Source organism: Mastacembelus armatus, chromosome 18 (assembly GCF_900324485.2).
Source record: "Mastacembelus armatus chromosome 18, fMasArm1.2, whole genome shotgun sequence".
Taxonomy (NCBI): Eukaryota; Metazoa; Chordata; class Actinopteri; order Synbranchiformes; family Mastacembelidae; genus Mastacembelus; species Mastacembelus armatus.
In genome coordinates this window covers 2268357-2288606 of record NC_046650.1, presented here as the reverse complement: position 1 = coordinate 2288606, position 20250 = coordinate 2268357, and the positions used below count along the sequence as shown (strand labels likewise).

At 37.3% G+C, this 20250-nt stretch overlaps 1 protein-coding gene across 1 annotated transcript; it reads left to right on the top strand.

The window, feature by feature from the left end:
• The first annotated feature begins 2714 nt into the window (after nucleotides 1-2714).
• slc1a1 (solute carrier family 1 member 1) lies at nucleotides 2715-17527 on the top strand. Its single transcript, XM_026329782.1, has 12 exons — nucleotides 2715-2814; nucleotides 5755-5895; nucleotides 9481-9573; nucleotides 9810-9924; nucleotides 12009-12051; nucleotides 12146-12241; nucleotides 12560-12744; nucleotides 13913-14020; nucleotides 15069-15191; nucleotides 15547-15741; nucleotides 16845-16979; nucleotides 17096-17527. Exons 1-12 carry the CDS (start codon nucleotides 2715-2717, stop codon nucleotides 17334-17336), a joined length of 1575 nt encoding a protein of 524 aa, XP_026185567.1. The 3' UTR covers nucleotides 17337-17527.
• The last annotated feature ends 2723 nt before the right edge of the window (nucleotides 17528-20250 follow it).

Sequence of the window (20250 nt, the reverse complement as noted above, 5' to 3'; positions counted from 1 at the left end):
ATAAAGTATACGTAGCCTAGCTCTCAAACTAGTGTATTGCTTTATGTCCATTTAGTTTTGTAGCCCAGCATTTAAACATCTTTTTATTTTAAGTTAAACGAGTTTAACCACTTTTTTTTACAGCTGTTAAAAGAAGAAGGAAGAGGAATATGTTTGAAACGAGTTACTCTGCTTTTGATCTAAATCATAGTCACATTTCCAATGCGAAAGTTACTTTTTGTAGGGTGGTGCTGCAGCTGTGAGAACAGCAAATTTCAAAACTATCTGTCAGGGTGCGCTTAAGAACATCCAAGGCAATCAGATTTGACAGTCAATAGCAGATGACCATGACAATAATTAATTAATAATTAATTAGGGTCTAGATAATGAATGAATAGACAAAAACACTAGACTGAATTTGGGAAAAAAAAAAAAAAAAATGCAATAAACTGGACTCCTAGTCTTTATTATTGTCCATGCCACTCATCAAAACTCGGGAATGAACTCTGACTCGCAAATGAGCCTGATTATGTGCAAAACAGTATAGTGTAAATTCACTAGTCAGAAGGCCTAATGCATGTCATCTGTTTTGTCCACAGAGGGGCACTGTGACACCCAATGAAAAAGTTCTGCTTTAGTTCCTGTTTCAGGGGCCTTTCTCTATGGAGTTTGCATGTTCTGCCTGTGTATGCATGGGTTCTCTCCAGCTACACCAGCTTCTTCATGCAGTCACATGTAGGTTGGGATTTGGCTAACTGGTGAGTATAAATTGCCTGTAGGCGTGAATGTGTCTGTTTTTCTCTGTGTCAGCCCAGTGACAGACTTGTGATCTGTCCAGGTTGTTCCCACCTCTTGCCTATTGTCAGATGGGATTGGCTCCAGCCCACCCATGACCCGGGAAGGAAAAGCAGTAGATAGTGGATGACGGATAGATGTCTCTATCTGTCAATAGTTTCAAAACTTTATTTACATTCTACTTTATTTTTGTGACAAAACAATCTCAAATTAAGACTCCCAGAGTCTTAAAAACTATCAGAGGCTGACTCAGGTGTGATCAGTTCTTAATCAGACCCAATCAGCTCCCAGCAGCCACTGGAGAGAGGTCAAAGGTCATCAACCAGGAGTCAGTGGATGGCTGAAAGATATTCACATCCTCCACCAAAGACTGTCATTAAAGAGACAGACGTTACCATCTGTGAACTTGTTTGTGGCACACTAGATGGCAGCATGGTTACATAGCAGATTTTGCCAGACACTATTAAGCTGAACATTATTAATTGTTTAATCAGTGTAAAATGAACACTTCTACACCACTGGACAGATTATGAAAAATAGGCCTCTAGCTGGATACAGATGTTTAAATGGCCTTACATCCCTCCAACATAAAAGCAAGATGCTGTAACTGAAAGAGAAGTTTGATTCTGCTTCTTGGTGGTTGATTTTAATATTTTGCACCTCTTTTTGTAGCTACTTTTCACTTCTTTGCTGTTATTGTGCTGTGACTTTTTGTGAACATTTTACTTCTGTATGTAGTTGATTTGTGTAACTAATAAGTCCCTCTTTTTTACCAAAAACCCAACCAACTTGTGAAACTGGTAGGAGGGCAACAAGAGGGGCCCCATTAGATTTCAGGGATGCACCTGAAGCCTGGCTACCTCTAGTCTGACCCCTGTCAACACTACAGCTACACTTTGTTTGGTAAGTATATGACTTATGTTATTAAGGTACTATAGTTTTATTATGCTATCTTTATGTTGTAACACACTGGTTCAGCACATGTTGCAGAACAATATACCTTATCCCTATTTTGCAAATAAAAGAAAACTACATGTTTTATTGAGTTCTATTTTATTATGATGTAAAGTCATTCTTTTTAAGAGCCAGACATTGGCATTTTTCCATATCCACAATGGGAGTATTTTTTTACGTACAATGTTATAAAAGCTCAGCAGGAAAGCTTTAGCTAGACATCGCAGTGTGGGGACAAAATCCAGGTACAGATAAGATACATAGATGTTGACTTTTCATGTACAGTAAGCATCCAGGTGTGACTGTGTAATGTATTAAAAGGGGAAGAGGACACCCACTGAGGGCACATATGGTCATGATCCAGATTTCCAGCAACAAATATAAAATGTCTGCCTGTTGAGTCAGGCAGTAATAAACAATCAGGTTTGGAGTTATAAGATAAAAACTGAAAGAGTTACTTATCATTTAACTCTGTTTAAGACTAAAGATAAAAACCGGAATAGAAACTAAGTATTTGTTGCCTCATAGTGGAATTCACAATAAGTTTCAGCAGATCATGGTGTTTGAATTCAGAGTTTGAGCTCTAGGTTGAGGTCATCAAATCATCATTTACAGTCCCACATTTAAAACTGCATTTCAGAGGGGAAAACCTCTAATATAGCTGAGATTCATGTCTTTTATTACTAACTCCTCTGCACACAATGCAGTTTAGTGTCACGCATGAAAAGGAGAAAATGTCAGAGACACCTTGTGTGGGGGAAGGGTGGTGAAGGGAGAAGGCGACTGCCTACCTCCCTCTTTCCCTCCCTCTATCTCCCCACACAGTCTCCCTCCCAAACACCAATGCTGGCTATCAGCAGCGTCTGACGACTGCATCCTCCATCCTTCTGTGCCTCATCTGCATCTGACATCCCAGCCGCAGGAGTCTTTTGTGTCTCCACAAGGGCCATTGTTCTTTCTACCCCTTTTGGAGAAAAAGCTACAGCATGGACATGATGGGCAACAAAGAACGACGAGGCGTGAATTTCAAAGGCTTGCTGAAGAGGAATTGGCTTCTGATTGCTACGATTTTATCAGTGCTGCTCGGTATGTGGAAGCCCTTTTGATGTCTGCTCATGTATGCTAGGAAAATAAGACGAATTTACCTTTACTTGTGCCATATTTACTTATCCTTATCCCTCCTCAGTGTTTTCCCATTCAGATATGTTTTTTGTGGTTGTCACTGCTGAAATAAATCAAGTCACTTTTGCACCAGCTTTGTACTGCATGACTAAACAGCGCCAGAAATGTTAAATATATCATAGAGTACATGCATGCATTGTATTTTATAATTGTATTCACACAGAAATGGAAGCTGGGTAGTGTAAGGTGAAGTACTACTGAACATAGCTTCTGTACGCCAAAGGCAAAGGCCAGTTTTCTCCCTCAGTGTCTGGACATGTCTCAGTCAAACGTGACCAGACTGAAGTTGACAACTGATCCGAAGACTTCCAGCACTGAGGCAGTACAATGCAATATAGTACAAGCTATGTGGATATGCTTAAAAATACAGACTTTGACCATGGTTTTACTTTTTTACCCTGAACTGCAGTCTCTCTATTTTTGGTATTATCTTTATGTTCTTTTTCCTGAGAGTGAGATTTGAATTAAGTACAGTGCTGGAGTCAGGTATGGATAAGCCTAGCTTAGCATAAAGACGCAGGGTGAAACAGCTACACTGGCCCTGTTAGAAATGCACCTAGCAACATACCTGCAGCACACTAATCAACATGCCATAGTTTTACTTGTACAGAAACAGAAATGTGAAAACAAATATTTGTTTGCAAATCCATCCACCCAGCACTCTTTCATTCTTTCACTGTTAGCAAACACAAATATAGTGAATCCATACTTTAATGAAATGAGTAATTGCTTATTTATGGCTGTTTTAAATAGCCTTAATTTCATTACATTTTTTATTTGTTTTTACTTTTATTTGTTTTATCCAGCTGAAATTCAGCCAGCCCTTAAGTGTTATTTACCAATGGTGTTGTTTTTTTGACTATGTTGAAAATCCATTTTCATACTGCACAGCTAACATTTTCTTACAAACTGTACTAGTATAAAACACAGTGTCAACAGCCAGAGAGCAGCAGCCTCTGTGCTGTAACCTACTTGGTTACCTGCTATAGCTGAAGCCCACTTTTCATCCTACAAACATGAGTTGGTTTAGATTCTAACTTTGTGTGTTACAGGGTAGCAGCTAAAGTTTGATTACACTGTGTCCCTGTGCCCCTGCTGGCTTAGCTGTCAGTCAAACAGGGAGCCATGAAGGCTTAGGAGAGATTTCTAATATTTCCACAAATACATTTTTTCTTCTTTCTAGTAAAAATATAAGACTAAATGGATTGAAACATGAAAAAAGGACTAACTGAGCTGATTTCAGTTGAACTCTTAATTTGGATTTGTAAAACCTGCAGGTGCTCTGTTGTACATGGATTATTATTTGTACCACTGAACTTCAATATATCATGGCCATGTCTAGGGGTGTGAGTGGGACCCATAATGTCTCCAAATTATTATTATTATTATTATTATTATTATTATTATTATTATTATTGTCCAATTATTGTCTTTGGTTTGACCCGCACACAGTTTTTTGTGGTACTTTGCAGCACCTTTGAGAAACTGCTGCAGTTCTTCTATAGATTCAGGCTGTCCCAGTGTTTCTGCCTCTTCATGTGATCCCAGACTGACTCCACACTGCCCAGATCTGGGCTCTGTGGGGGTATTTTGAGATGGGTCAGTACCTCTCTTCACTGTCTGACACTGTGCCTCCATGTTTATTGGTTTCATGTCCTTATATGGTCCCAGAGGCCTTATAAAGTCTGTCATCCCTTGTTGTTCTTTTACCTTGATGATCTCATTTTCCAAGAAGCCTTTCCAGGTTGCTCACTTATTATGAACCAATTCAATGAATGGTATATTTTATTACTGTGCAAAGAACATTTGCTTCTGGGCATTTGCAGCAATAAAAGGATGTTAGCATTAAAGGTGAAGGATTTCATACAGCTCATCGATAGAATGAAACAGCATGCTGTTATAAAATAACATAGTGAACTTTACAACTTACATCATAACAACATAATTGCAGCTGTGGTGTGATTGATGCAGTAAGCCCCAAACACGAACAAATTGAGACAAACAAACACACTACAGTACTGTACATTATACAAAATGACCACACAGGGACACAGAACAATCAGCATTAGCAGCCTCTCTCAGTCTGGAGGCTCTTGGTTGTGTATAGGAAGGGTGATGGACATTTAACTTGTCTGTGCACATTGGTCCATGATCCTAAAATCCTTCTGTAGTAGTTTGCCCATTTGACAAACACTTCTGTTGGATTAGACTGGTACCTTAAACTAGACTAATCATGTCCTGACTCCAGCTCTGACCTTAACGCACAGACACAATCAGAGAAAATAAGTAAATCATTTGTTTTCCAAATTACTGAGTCTAAATTACAGAGTTCAAATCCAATATAAAGAAATAAATGAATGTTAGTGAGTATTAAATATCTACTGCAGGTTGGTGTGTGACATTATGATATTGGATCTTTTTTAATTATTTATCTAAAAGGTGAAGTGATGGATACTGTAAGTGTGGTCGTTTCATCCGTCTTTTACAAGGTGCTTAAAAATGGTCTGTTATGTGTGATAACACAAATGGTTTGGAGTGCCTTACTACAATCACTCTGTGGGTTGTATGTTACATTTATAACTGGAAAATATAAAATGTGAAATATATACCATAATGCAGCACAGACCTGTAAAATGATGTGGCAGTTGCTTCTGCAATGGTAATTGTACATTTGGCTGACACTATACCAATTTAAATCCTCCTTATATTTTGATTACATTGTATATGTCTATACTGCCTCTATATATATCAACCATCCAGTTTCATGATCGGAACATTTTTTTATTCTTTAAAGCATTAAAGCAAGCGGCCCTTAGGATCTGATTCTGTCTCTTATTCTTACAGGGATCAGTTTGGGCTTTGTGGTCAGAGAGTATGCATCCTTCTCTCAGCTCGACAAGCAGTATTTTGGCTTTCCAGGAGAGATCCTAATGCGAATGTTGAAGCTGGTCATCCTGCCACTCATTATTTCAAGCATGATAACAGGTAACAAAAAGCAGAGATTTCTAAATCTTAAAATGGTGACTGAAGGTCACACACATAGCTTCATATTTAAGCTGTATCATCAACAACAAGGTCATTTTGTGAATTTCCTGTAGAGGTGAGCACCAGTGCAGCGTGCCTACAAACCCAGCTCCTATTGGATAATTCTGCAGTACATTCAGTGCAGGAACTAGAGTGTCCCTTACAAGGCAAAAAGTAATGTGTTGATGACAGGGAGGTATATAATATATCCAGATTGCATGTGCAACAGTTGAAGCACAATCTTTAACTTACCTTAAGTGGGTGTTTTAGTTACTTAACTTCATCAATGAGGACTTTGCAGAGGCAGTAGGTACCAAAAGAAAGGACCTTCGTCCAGCCATGAAAGCTGCAATATAACAAAGTGTTTATCCATCCATCCTCATCAACTCACTGTCAAAAAAGATTTAAAATCTTTTCTCAGTTTAGTGGTTGGTGTATCCACTGGTGACTTTGTTTTAACCGGATGTAATGACCTTTGTAAGATTTCATCCTCTGGAATATCTTCTGTTTTACATTTAATCATAAGGAGGTCACCAAAAAAAATCTATTTGATCTAGTTTATAAATACCTTTAATTTAAGTCTGGAAAGATGTTTAGATGTTGTAACCAAGGAAGGCAAAGTTATATCATGGATGATGTTATTACTATTCTATTTTATTGTAATGGCAGAGGTAGAGGATTTCCTGAATACTTTGTATTCTGGATTTTTCCTACCTCTGATCAGCAAACCTACAAGAGTTGTTAAAGGATCACCAACCTAGATAATAGATAACATATTAACAAATGACTTTAACAAAGGGCCTCAATCCAGAGTTTTGTATCATGGGTCTGACCAGTTTCAATTTCTCAATTTCTCTTTAACCTGACTCATTACATTCATACAACTGATAATATTTTACATAAGAAAATAATACATATCAAGACTGAAGGCTGAGCTTAGCAATTTGACCTGGGAGGATTTGCATTGAGAGATGGACACTAATCAAGCTTTTGATATTTTATATGGAAAAATTTAACCCTTTAAACATGAGTATCTATAAAGCTTATGTGAACAAATTTAATCAACTTATTAGATTTGTTAAGAACAAATACTTAAGTGATTAATTCAATATTTGATATTAAATCAGCCTGGGATGCAATAAATCAACTGTTAAATAGAAATAAAAAAAACTTTCTGATTTGCTTTCTTTATTTGTTGATGATGGTGAATCCTTTTCCACTGCAGCTAATATAAGCCAAGGTTTTAATGATTACTTTGCTAATATTTGTAACATGTTAGCAAGTAAAATATATTCATCTGTTAGAAACCTGTTGATTTCAGGCAATTTCTCAGTTTGTTCTTTTGATTCTCCTACTTCAGATGAAATAAGTGATATTATAGACTTCAGAGAACTTAAATATTTCATCAGCTGGTTATGACCATATTACAGCCTCTCTAATAAAATATTTGAAGCCATTCAATTTGAAGCCATATTACTACTATTACTACTACTATATATTTTTACTTTCCCCAAGAATACTGGGATTGGACCAAACAAGTTGAAAGTAGCTAAGGTCATTTCTTTGTACAAATCAGGTGCTGTGCTACTTTTAATAACTACAGGCCAATATCTCTCCTTCCTTGTTTTTCTAAAATTTTGGAAAAAAAACTAGTATATACCAGGATTCTGTTCCACTTAGATTCCAATTCTATTTTGTATAAGTATCAATATGATTTTCATAAAAAGCATTTTACATCCACATCAGTGATTTATCTAATGTAAGTAGTAACCTGGTACTGTTATTTAGTATGGGGGAGTACATACTCAACAGCTCTCGATCGACTTTATCTACTGCAGAAACGTATTGGTAGGATAGCGACTCATTCTGAGCCATGTGCTCCATCAGCTCCTTTATTTCCAAAAATGCTGATTCTTTCCATTTATAATATCAACATATATCAGATATGTATCTTTGTCTATAAAACTCTAGTTGACAGGGCTGAACCCCCTAAACATCTTACATCTTTTTTCTGCAGTGGATCTGAAATACACAGTTATATAAATTTAAATCTCATGTTGCCCAGGTCGACAACCATTAGAAGCCAGTTCTCCTTTAGATTTAGAGGAGCCAGATTATAGGATTGTTACACATATTTTCTTGAAACAGCATGTGCTTTGAATAATTATAAGTTGAAGTTTAAATCTGCTCTTATAATGGTTGGGTGATTTTGACTGTGGTTTGTTCTGTTTTTATGAGTAAATAAATAAATAAACATGACATTAACTATAGTTTATTTTCAGTAACCATGACCTTGGACCTTTCTTTAACCATAACTATACTTTTCCACTGTATGAACAGTGCAAGTGAAACAGTTTAAAATTGGCAACTGTTTTAATAATTAACTGCATCAGCTGATTTTTACCGAACTATAATTTAAAAAATTAAGTTAAATGTGCTAGCTCTAGCTTACAAGATGTAAAAACTTCATGAATATTATAGACATTTTTCATTACTTTATCACATTTTAATGACTTTAATTAATCAATTAAATGCCAAAGAGTTTAAACATGAATTGATAAAAAGTAATTATTAGTTTCACAAAATTTTACAGATATCTGCCTTAAATTAGATTTTTTTTGACCAACTAAGCAGAATTTATATAACCTTATTAACCCTAGCACACTAATGTCGGGTGATTTTCACCCACCCATGTCCCAGTATTGGGTGAACTGAAGAACAAGTTCCCAACTCCATTATTTATTTATTTATTTATTTATTTAAATGACTTTTTCATTAATGATTTCCTAATTTTACAGCCTTTTTACATGGTCCCCCATGATACCTTTCTTTATATGATGAGACGTTGCATAGTAGGAAATAAAAGAAAAGTAATTCAATTTGCCACTTATTGTTGTACTTCAATATATTTTGATGAGAAGTATTGGTAAAATATACCCTATGCAATAGTGATGGTGTTACTAAATGCTACATTAGTGTTCTAGGTTTAACACTTTCCATTGTTTGCCCATAATAACCAGTTCCTGAACTGGTTGTTGTTACTGAGATTTGTTTTTCCCACCTGCTTTTCTCTGGAGTTTTCCCCACCTGTGTAGTTACTCTACAAAAAGCTTTCATTGTATGTGGAAAACCTGTGATGTATTTTCAAAGTAATATAATAAAACTGTAATAATAATACAACAGAAATGTAAAATAAAATGCATGTAAAAGACATTTAACCATTAAGTTTACATGAAACCATATTCCAATACACAAAACAACTATTGTTGTCTTATTCACATGTTTTGACCATATTTTAACACAACTCTACTGACACAAAAGGCCAAGCATGTTGTATTTTCTAACTGTATAAAATTTTAACAATCTACAAAAGGAAAACAGGAGGCTCATTTTGCCACTTATAAGTTTACTGGCTTACTGTTACCATGTATCTTTTCTGTTAAGGAGCTTGTCTATGATAAAGTCTGGGTGAAGTGGTAAAAGGGCAGATCCTGTGGGGGAAGCATTTAATTTGGCTTGGGAATAAACACGGTGCCTTGTGCGCAGGTGTTGCAGCTCTAGACTCCGAGGTATCAGGAAAGATTGGTCTGCGAGCTGTTATTTATTACTTCTCAACAACCATCATTGCAGTGATTCTAGGTGAGATGATATTTTCCCTCTCTAAAACCTTTCTTCACTTCTGCAATTCTCAGTAACACTATATAGAAATTCTATCTATTTTAGTTGATCTGCTGATAAGAAGTGATGATGCTGATAAATGCTGTTATGTAAAAGTATTTGATGAGACTACTGATAATGCTGAAATCTGTCAGTTTCTGCACTGACATGAAAGTAGACTGCCATCCCAGAAAACTGAGTGGTGTCGTCCATTGCAGGAATTATTTTGGTGATGACTATCAAACCAGGAGTGTCTCAAACAGCTGAGCACATTGACAGATCTGGGACCACGCCCAACGTCACAACAGTTGACACTCTCTTGGACCTGCTCAGGTGACCTTCTATGGAACTTTATCAACAACAAAAGGTTTAAATCAAATTTCAAGAGCTACTCAGCCTGCAAGTCAACATTTGTATTTATTTGTGAATAAAGGTACTTGTTTAGTATTGTTTGTAAAACTGAATAACAAAAAAAAAAGAAGAAAGCCTTCCATCTGGTTCAGAAAATATCACCAGAAACAGACGTTAGACAATATGGCTACTATAATATATATAACTACATTTAAATGAATTTGAATTTGAATTATTCAGCTGTGATCACTTCAAAACTAGTTTATTTGCACACAAACTGGGTGTGATGTTAGTCATTTGGTGTCCAAAAGCACAAGCAAGGGCCAAGCAGGGCATGATGATGAAGTCAAACAGGGTGACATTCTCAGAGGTTTGAGTATCTTCACTCAATCTGCAATTAAATCATCTGTTGTGCTCTCCTGTCCTCTGCTGCACTCAAATCTAATTCCACTCTTTTAAATATGTGCCTACACACACTCAGGTGTTGATTTTCATACTGAATTGCCTTTAGATTTGGTTTGTGCTATGTCACACCTTTTGTTGTTGATATACTTCAGTAACCACCCAGTCACTAAAGCTGGGCACACACTGTGTGATTTGTTTAGTCCTTTGCAATTGTTGCTTGTCAGACTGTAGGAACATGATCCCCATGTCACACTGTAGGATCTCAGTTGTCATAATGTCAGACCGTATGACAGTCAAGGTGTGTCAAAAACGGACGCACACAAGAAGACTGGTCCAGAGTTTTACATCATTAATCTGTGACATGTTTAGACCTGCATTCTTATATGGTAGGTAGCAGCAAACCAAACCAATCTGTAGTGTTCATTTTGGTCATGACATGCCTTGATAATAGAAACAGAAAAAGCCTATGTGTGTGGAGCAAGTCATGGCTGGGCAAAAGAGGACATTATGGACTTCCAATTCTACAGAGTGAACTTGAGGTAATTTTGGTTATTGTTGAAACATCCTGCCCCTTAAATAAACTTTAAGTAAACTTTACTTACTTCATATTTTGTTTTTACAAATAATGACATCAAAAGTGTCCCCATATGAGCTGTTTGTTAGTTTTAGAGGTTATTCGTTATTATATGTGTGAATATTTATGTTCACTCATACAGCAATGACTGTACACTTATTGCATCATCAGGTTCACTGCTCCTATTAGGTCTTGGTTTCATGTCATCATAGGAGAAGTCACAGTGCAGGAAAATATCTGAAATCTGCTGACACTGCCAGAATTATATAGAAGGAAACATGGACATGTCAAACCAGTGATCAAAGACTACAGAATTTAGCCTAAACTAATGTGTATAGGAATATAGGTATTATAGGAATCTTTGAGGATTTTAAACATTGTTAAAGAATGACACAGTGTGTGCCCAGCTTTACTGTCCACTCAGATGTAAAAGACTCTACAATTAATGTGTTTTTCCTGAGTCTAAAATTGAAATTCTTGATATCCACAGTCATGCCATCTACCTAAACCCCGATTCTGTAACTAAATTTGTTGGTATGGGTTGTTCAAGCACAGCAAAAGACAAATGTGTATTTACTTGTACTGAAAGGGTAAAGGCAAGGTGGAAAGTCTGCAGTCACTGCCTCCTCCCAGCAGAATTTTATCTCAGTGTGATAAGTCATAACAGGATAAGGATCAAATCACACACACACATTGTCAGCTTGACCTCAGATGAATTTCTGAGATACACTTGGTTGTACACAGAAAACATGGCAACAGTGAAAAGTTAACTTCACACTTTTGAACTTTTGGTTAATAACTAATAGACTTTGTGATTTTGGGATTGTGTGTATCATTAGGTTGCACCATTTCCAATAGTTACATAACTCAAAAAATGAAGCCAATGCAAACACCAACTCAAAAAGTTGCACCACATGGAAAGATACCTCATTTACTGTATTTTTATGAATATGGAAATAATTCCCTTTTGGATGTTGACTAAAATATAAATGTATAAAGTCATTGTGTTGTTCCATCTGTCCATCTACATCATTATCTGCTGAGTCTTTAATTCATGTGAAATCATCCAGTTTTTTCTCATCAACAGAAACATGTTTCCAGAAAACCTGGTGCAGGCTTGTTTTCAGCAGGTAAGAGGCTTTACACACATCATTCATTCTTCATCCACTTTCTGTCCTATTTTATAGTGCCGTTTAAACATTACTATCACCAATTACATTCTAGTACAAGACTAAGCGCAAAGAACTGGAGCCTCCAAAAGTTTCGGTCAACACAACCACAATTCCACCTCTCACAACTACTGTCATGGCAGTGGTAGAGGTAAGTGATCATGTTCCTACTGTTTTTATACACAGTAGTAATCTATTGAGGCGTTTCCTTGTTTCATGAATCTGATGGGAACATTCCACTTCACGTTTCATGTTTCCACACCTGGAAACCAGTGTTTGATCTAAATGCCTCAGATGACCCCATAATGAGTGATACGTAGCCATGGATCAGTGCACTGTGAATCTGTAGAAAACATTTGCACAGCTCATCAATGGGTCTTTAGAGTCAGCTAATGTGGTTGTGAAAGCAACTTCCTGGCCTGGTCTCAGCTAACTGAATGAATCACCCCCTTGTTTCCCCTCCTGGCAGAATATCACTAAGGATTATAAAATCATAGGGACATATTCAGATGGCATCAACGTGTTGGGGCTTATCGTGTTCTGCGTTGCTTTTGGTCTTGTCATTGGGAAGATGGGTGAAAAGGGACGCATCCTCCTGGAATTTTTTGATGCACTGAATGAAGCAACCATGAAACTGGTCCAGATAATTATGTGGTATGTATGCCAAGCTACACAAATGTTAAACCATATTAGGTTAACTGATCATTTCAGCTTTTACAACTATTTTAAGAATGCACCTAGAGGTCTCCATAGGTCTAATACAGAGATCCACATTGACTACAGGGAATTTAAAACCTGAGCTGAACAGTCCAAGCGGGACTGGAAAATCTGAAAAAAAAGAAAATCTTCACTTCCACACAAGCGTTTACCCCACAGTTTTATCCTTTCCTGGATCTGAAGTACAACAAATGTGTGGTATCTAGTGCTAGCAAAAAGCAGTATTTACCAAAGCTCCATTACTAAGGGAACTCCATCCATTTGACCCACTAAGTAGTGGGGTACCTTTCAGTAGTATTTCCAGTGATGAGTATTGTGAAGCTCCACCAACTTTCAAAGTTTTCCCAACACTGTCCATTAGTACGGTGGCCCACAAGGGCAAACGCCCCACAACAGCCAAAACACATGCAAGAGAGAAACGCTGCAATGGAAGTGCGCCAGGCCTGTAGGGGGACCCCGAACTGAGGGTTGCTATGAACAAAGTTTGGCAAACTTTTACAGAGCCAAGAGAGACACATATAGTGATATAAGCTATGTCTCATTTCGGAGGCTGTGCAATGACACGCAGCTATAGTTTTGAATTGCAACGGAATGAGCATCCTCTGATGATTGTTCTCATATGCGCTAATATATGCTAACAATGTTCTACATTTGTTTACTTGATCAAAAGTGTCATACAATGTTGGGAGGCATGGGGGGTTGTTTTTGCCGGGTGGGATTTCCATTTATTTCTTTTTAAACACTTGGCCATCATGTTTTACAATACTGTACTTTTATAATATTATAAAACATGACGATCAAGTGTTTACAAAGAAATAAAAGGAAAACCTACCTTTTTTATGTCGCCTCTCTAAAAGTCGCATCCCTCAGTTTGGGGGGTCCCCCTACAGGCCTGGCGCACATGCGTTGCAGTTTCCCTTTTGCATGTGTTTTGGCTGTTGCGGGGCATTTGCCCTTGTCGGCAACCGTAAGTATAAGTTTAGTAAAACAAGCTAAGCAGAACTGACTGGTCGATGGATTTACTAATAATTACAGCTGTGGTCCAAATGAACATTTTCTATGATCTTGGAGTCTGTACCCTAAATGCTTCTCTTTGTATCATCAGCTACATGCCAATAGGGATCCTGTTCCTAATTGCTGCTAAGATCATTGAGGTGGAAGACTGGGAGATCTTCAGGAAAATGGGTCTTTATATGGTGACGGTACTGAGCGGGTACGTTGTCCCATTACTCTGTGTCCGCCCGTTCCAGACACTGGCCTTTATGGTTGACATTTAGGCCAATTCTCCACCAGTGATACAGTAAAAGCTGAGCTCTGTGTGGGCACTGATAAGGGCCAAGGGCATTTAAAATTGCTCAACCTGCAGATGCAGTAATGAAAGCTCTGCTCATGCCTCTAAATCTAAGTGACACCATTAAAGACTGTGCAGTAAATCCCATCCAGTTAGGTCGCAGGGTTAGCCCAAGGATCTGAGAGTTCCTGTGACAACATTAGCCATTTTCTACACTCTATTCTCACTTATGTTCTAAATGCAGCACACAATGACTGTAAATAGTAAAAACAGATTTCTACAAATCCTTACTAGAAGTACAAGATCAAGTGAGAATCAACTGAGAAATCAGTTTGGTCATCTAATATGTGAAGCTACACTCCTTAATTCCAGACCCTTGGCCTTTTCTTTGGTCAAAAGTTTTATTAGGGCTGTGAAAAGAGATTATGTAGTAAAGTCACAAACTACTGTACAAAAGTTAGTGAGGAGAATGTGAAAAAAGGCATTATGGAATTTTTCCTTCTGCTGGAGTTAGAGTAGTCTGACATTGTCAGAGAACAGGGCATGTGATTTTTGTTTTCACTCCAGTCAGTGAGGTATACATATTAATCACCCAGCTACCAGACACTCCAAGACAAACAACCCTGTCTCGGGTTTTGCCAATCCAAGACTCATGCCCTAACTTTAACACAACTGTTATCCAAGCTGGAATGTTCACCTGTAGAAAATGGTGATATGTTATGCTCCACTGTGGCTAGACAAAGACTGAGGCTACAAGACCTGTTTCATTTTTCATGCAATTACATCGTATTTCTCACATGAAAAATGATTATGTCTCTGAGCATTCCAAGTTAATTACCTTGTCTGTTAAAGACTTGTTTAAAGCACTAAATGTGTGGTGTGCTTGTGATAAATAAATAAATAAATAAAAAACATAAATTCCCTTGAAGTTCATTTTCCTGTAATGATATTGATTTGTTCTGTTCCTCAGTCTAGCAATCCATGCTACCATCTGTCTACCACTGATCTTCTTTGTCATTGTGAGGAAGAACCCGTATACATTCACACTGGGGATGGCTCAGGCCCTGGTGACGGCACTCATGATCTCCTCAAGGTCAGAACTGTACTCAAAAGCTAAATCACTTGCTGTACAACACTAACACTAGTCCTGCATCCATGTCTTAGAGGAGCAGAGAAAGACATCACAAACTTCATGATTTTATATTTTTAACTGTTGTGGCCATGTCTTTAGCGTTTGTTATTTTTTATTCTATAATACTTATGTCATATTTTAGATTAGTCTTTTTTCTGGCGGACACGTTTTGCACTATTGTGTATTGTTAAATGTTTATGGTGCTGTAATGATGTAATTTCCTTTCAGGGATCAATAAAGTCTTATCTTAACCACAGTTTGTCAGGCCGTAAGGTCACATTAACAAAGCCAGCTGAGTTTGATGAATGTCTTCCAGCTCTGCCACTCTGCCTGTTACCTTTCGATGTGCCGAAGAGAACAATCGCATTGACAAGCGAATTACTCGCTTTGTCCTCCCAGTGGGTGCCACTATTAACATGGATGGCACGGCACTGTATGAGGCGGTGGCCGCCATCTTCATCGCCCAGCTGAATGACTTTTCTCTGGATGTGGGCCAGATTGTTACCATCAGGTACAATTAACAGTTTAGTCAAGCAGAGACGTTTATAACTCCAGGTTCTGATACAGCAAAATGCAACTTTATTGTGTCTTTCTAAGGGAACACACCCTAAAAATATAAAACAGTACAGCAACACACACACATTTAGTACACACTAAATTACATGAAGTTATGTAAAATGGACTGCATAATTAATAACACTGAACTTACTGGAGGCTGTAGTGGAGAGATGCACACAGAAAAAGGTAGAGGCTATCCTGGAATACACTGACCATCTCTTTCACAACATCCTGATGGACCAGAGAAGCAGCTACACTCACTGGGCTGCAGGACTGAATGATACAGGAGATCCTTCATCCCCACTGCCGTCAGGTTCTACAACACCTTAGACAATGGCAGATGACTAACCAACATGAACTGGACTGTTACTGATAGCTCTTACTACTGACTACTGTTGACTTTCACTACAGGACTCAGCTCATTTCATCTCACTGCTAAGATATGAATATTATGTAGTGAATACAGAGGTAAATTTAGAAACAGTAATGGTATTCATAGACAGCATGGCAGTGCAGTGGTTAGCACTGTTGCATCACAGCAAGAAGGTTGTGTTCTAATATCATCTGACCCTGGGGCCTTTGTGTGGAATTTGCATGTTCTTTCTATAAGTTTCCTCCCACAGTCCAAAGACATGCACGTTAGGGTTAGGCTAACTGACTCTATTTTGCCCGTGGAAGGGAGTGTGAGCCTTTATCTTTATGTGTGAGCCCTGTAATGGACTGGCAATCTGTCCAGGGTGTGCCCTCCAACCTTTGAATACTAGTACAATTGAACTCTCTTTAAATCCCTACACTTGTACTGATGATCTTCCCCAGATGATTTTGCATAGTTTCATAGATTGCTTATGCAGGTTATATTTCCAAGAATCTAATGAATCTCAGACACAATTAAGCCACGTCTGCTTTTATTTCATATATTTATATACATTAATTATTGCTTCCTCTTATTTCAAACTTCTGGTTGGCACAATAAATGTAAAACATTCCCTGATGCACCTAAATATTTAATTTTTACAAGGTTTTAAAAGGATTGTGACACTGTGCCTCTTTTTTCAGTATAACAGCAACAGTTGCCAGTATTGGTGCAGCAGGAGTCCCTAATGCTGGGCTTGTCACCATGGTGATTGTCCTGACAGCTGTAGGATTACCTGCAAGTGATGTCACCCTGATAGTGGCCGTGGATTGGCTCCTGTAAGTTTATCTGTCCTGCTTCTATCTGGACGTTTTTTTTTGTTTTTTCTTACTGAAAAATTGCAATTTTAACATAAGTCAGATAATGTAGCTTTACTTTGAGTGGTGTGTTTCAGGGATCGATTCCGTACTATGATCAATGTGCTTGGTGACGCGTACGGAGCTGGCATCGTTCAGAAACTATCCAAGAGGGAACTGGAGAGGATGGATCTGACATCAGATGTGGACGTCGCCAACCCCTTTGCTCTAGAAGCCACTTTGGATGACGAAGAGTGCGAGAAGAAATCCTATGTGAACGGAGGCTTCACTGTTGACAAAACAGATGCAATCTCCTTTACTGAAACCTCTCAGTTTTAGCCTTTGGCTGGGTCAGATGGAGCAGAGAAAGTGCCATGCTGCTATGAATTGAAAGCAGAAAACCTTCCATCATGTATCCACATTATGAAAAGAGAGGAAAACTATCCAAGCTCAGACATCAGCAATAGCAGCTTCCATTAAGCTTATCCAAGAACACTCTTCATACCGGACATTTGTTACAATCACCACTTAATTAAAGTGCTTCCTTCTTACACTCAAATTGTGCCAAGATTAAGAAAAGTCCATCTTTTATTGAAGATTGTGAAGATGAACTCAAAAGAAGAGTTGTTAGTATATATGTGTGTGTATGTGTATGTGTGTATATAAGGATATTTTTTTGATGTGTCTGAGGTTTGCCTATGTATTTTTCAAATATTTAACACTTATAATCTACATCTACTTATTTGCTCCTTGCTTAGACAATAATTCTCTAAATTGTCTGAATGATCTTTTTTGTATGGCTGTGGTTGAATGTCTATACCCCATGAAGCACTGCTTATATATCTATATGTATATTTAAACTGTGCCAAACATATAAAAAGATTTTTCACCCAGTTGCATGAAGCAATATTTTAAAGAAATTCTGATTAATAACTGCAGACTGATTTTTTTTAGAGACGTCACAGATACTGGACATGATTAACAAAAGCTTATGAAATCAATGAACACTGTGAAATTTAAGAACCAAATCATTTTTTGACGCATTGCATAGTATAATCATCATAACTAGTGTTTGTTTATGCAGAACATACAGTATATTAGTTACACCAAATTGTTTCTAATCATACCAGGCAATTTAGTGTCACATAACAGATTTATATGTTGGTAATCTAATAACCAGAGTGCTTTTTTTAAAATTTCACTACATTATTTTGATTATATGTCATAATATGTTTAAATTCTATTAAACTAGTGGTTGCTCACATATGACAGTTTTTAGCTAGTGATAAAACATTTTTGTTAGAAGAAAAAGACCACTGAGAACATTTGGTCAAGAATAGTTTGCTGTTTCGGAAAATACATTTTTGCCAAGACCACCTATACTGCATACATTTTCTCATATAACGGGAGGCAAAAAAGTATTCCTGTAATCATTTAAGTTGCAAAAATGCAGGTTACAGATGCACAGTGGTACAAAAGCAGTTAGCTATGACAGGTTTTTTTCGGTATTTTAATTTCCTGTGGCAAAAGCTGGCTTCGGAATCCAATGTTGACTTGGATCTGAAAATTCAAGGCAGTAGAGTCATTTATGACACCTTGAAATGACCTGGTCCTCCACAACATCCTGATTGTAGGCGCTACTGGAATGGAAACCAGCAGCAAATAGGCTGCATGACTAATGAAATACACAGTATAACAATTCCATGATAATACACTTTAGCATTACCATTTGACATGTCTGAGCTATATATTTCATTCTGTCATGCCCAAGATAACCAAATACTAGCTTTGGACTAAGTAGATCATCACCTAATCAATCTACATGTGCCATTCCCTTGTTATTGTTACAACTAGTTAGTTAGCATAAGGGCTTGAGGGTTTCTTCAGCAAAGGGCAAGGACGTATATATATAAATATATATATATATATATATATATACATAAATGACTGATTACCAGAGGACCTTCGTAATAACTAGTTAGCAAGCCTATCAAATTTAAAGCAATTTTCCTTTTTCTTGAGTGTCTTTCCATCAGTTTTGAAACTATGGCATGTTTTGTCTACTTCTTGCCTAGATGCCTGGTTGGCTTCTAGCTATCTAGATGTAGGTGCAGACAGTTGTGTAATCCTGCTGGGCTGTTTTTGGCTGGTTGCACTATTATAAGACAACACAAAAAAGGTTGAAACATGGAAGTAGTAGGTCTAGGGAATCTTAGAATGCAATGCGACATGATATTACAACAATACAAAGATTCTGGACAAATAAAGAACATATTCACAGCTTTGTTACTCTCTCACTGTTACTATCTGACCACCTCATATGCAATTTGGACTCTAAATCCTTTATCTGACCACCTCATATGCAATTTGGACTCTAAATCCTTCTTAAAACTATAATGATGTCATCATGAATACTGTTGGATGAAAAGTCGTAGGATCATTAAAATCAAGTCTTTTTCATCTTAAGTAATAACATGCCCTCATACAAAAATGATTTGCCAATTGATCAATTAGACAGTCAATTGACAATAAAAAAATTAAAATTTGATAATTGTGGATTTAATAAGCGAAAACACTGAACATTTGCTAATTCATTATATGATGGCAAATTAAATATCTCTGGGTTTTCAGACTGCTGTTTGAACAAAACAAGCAATCTGAAGACCTTCCTCTGGGAACTTTTGCTGGGCAAACATTTTTAGATATTTTACAGACCAGACAATAATCATAAGTATAACTTCAAAATTAAGGAAAAAGACTAATCATTTTCCAAGATGCTGGAAAGAAACAACAGAAAATTCAATTTGTGAAAATTTGTGAAATATTAGACTCATTCAATTTTGATAGTTCTTGCATCCAGATGGAAATATGAGCCTTATGGTGGTAGGTAGTTTTTGAAATGTTCTGCTCTGGACAAAAGTGCTGTGAATGGTTTGACCAACAGGCCTTCCCTGCCTTAGATGATGGTTTATAATGCTCAAATATCGCAAATGTCTGCACTTGCATTAATGCTCCTTGGCTGAATTGTTATTTGTGATACTTACAGCATAATTGTGATTTTATCCTCTTTTATACTGTACACATGTATGCCCATGTCTGTAACTAAGCTGTGTATCTGCTTCATGCAGCAGTTGCATATTTTAAAGCCTGCACATGCACATACAGTACTTTAGCTTGGAATTAGTGTTTGAATGGTACAGTCAATTGGAAAAACATGACTTGGCACCAACAGTGGCATCAGTGAGGGTTTTTT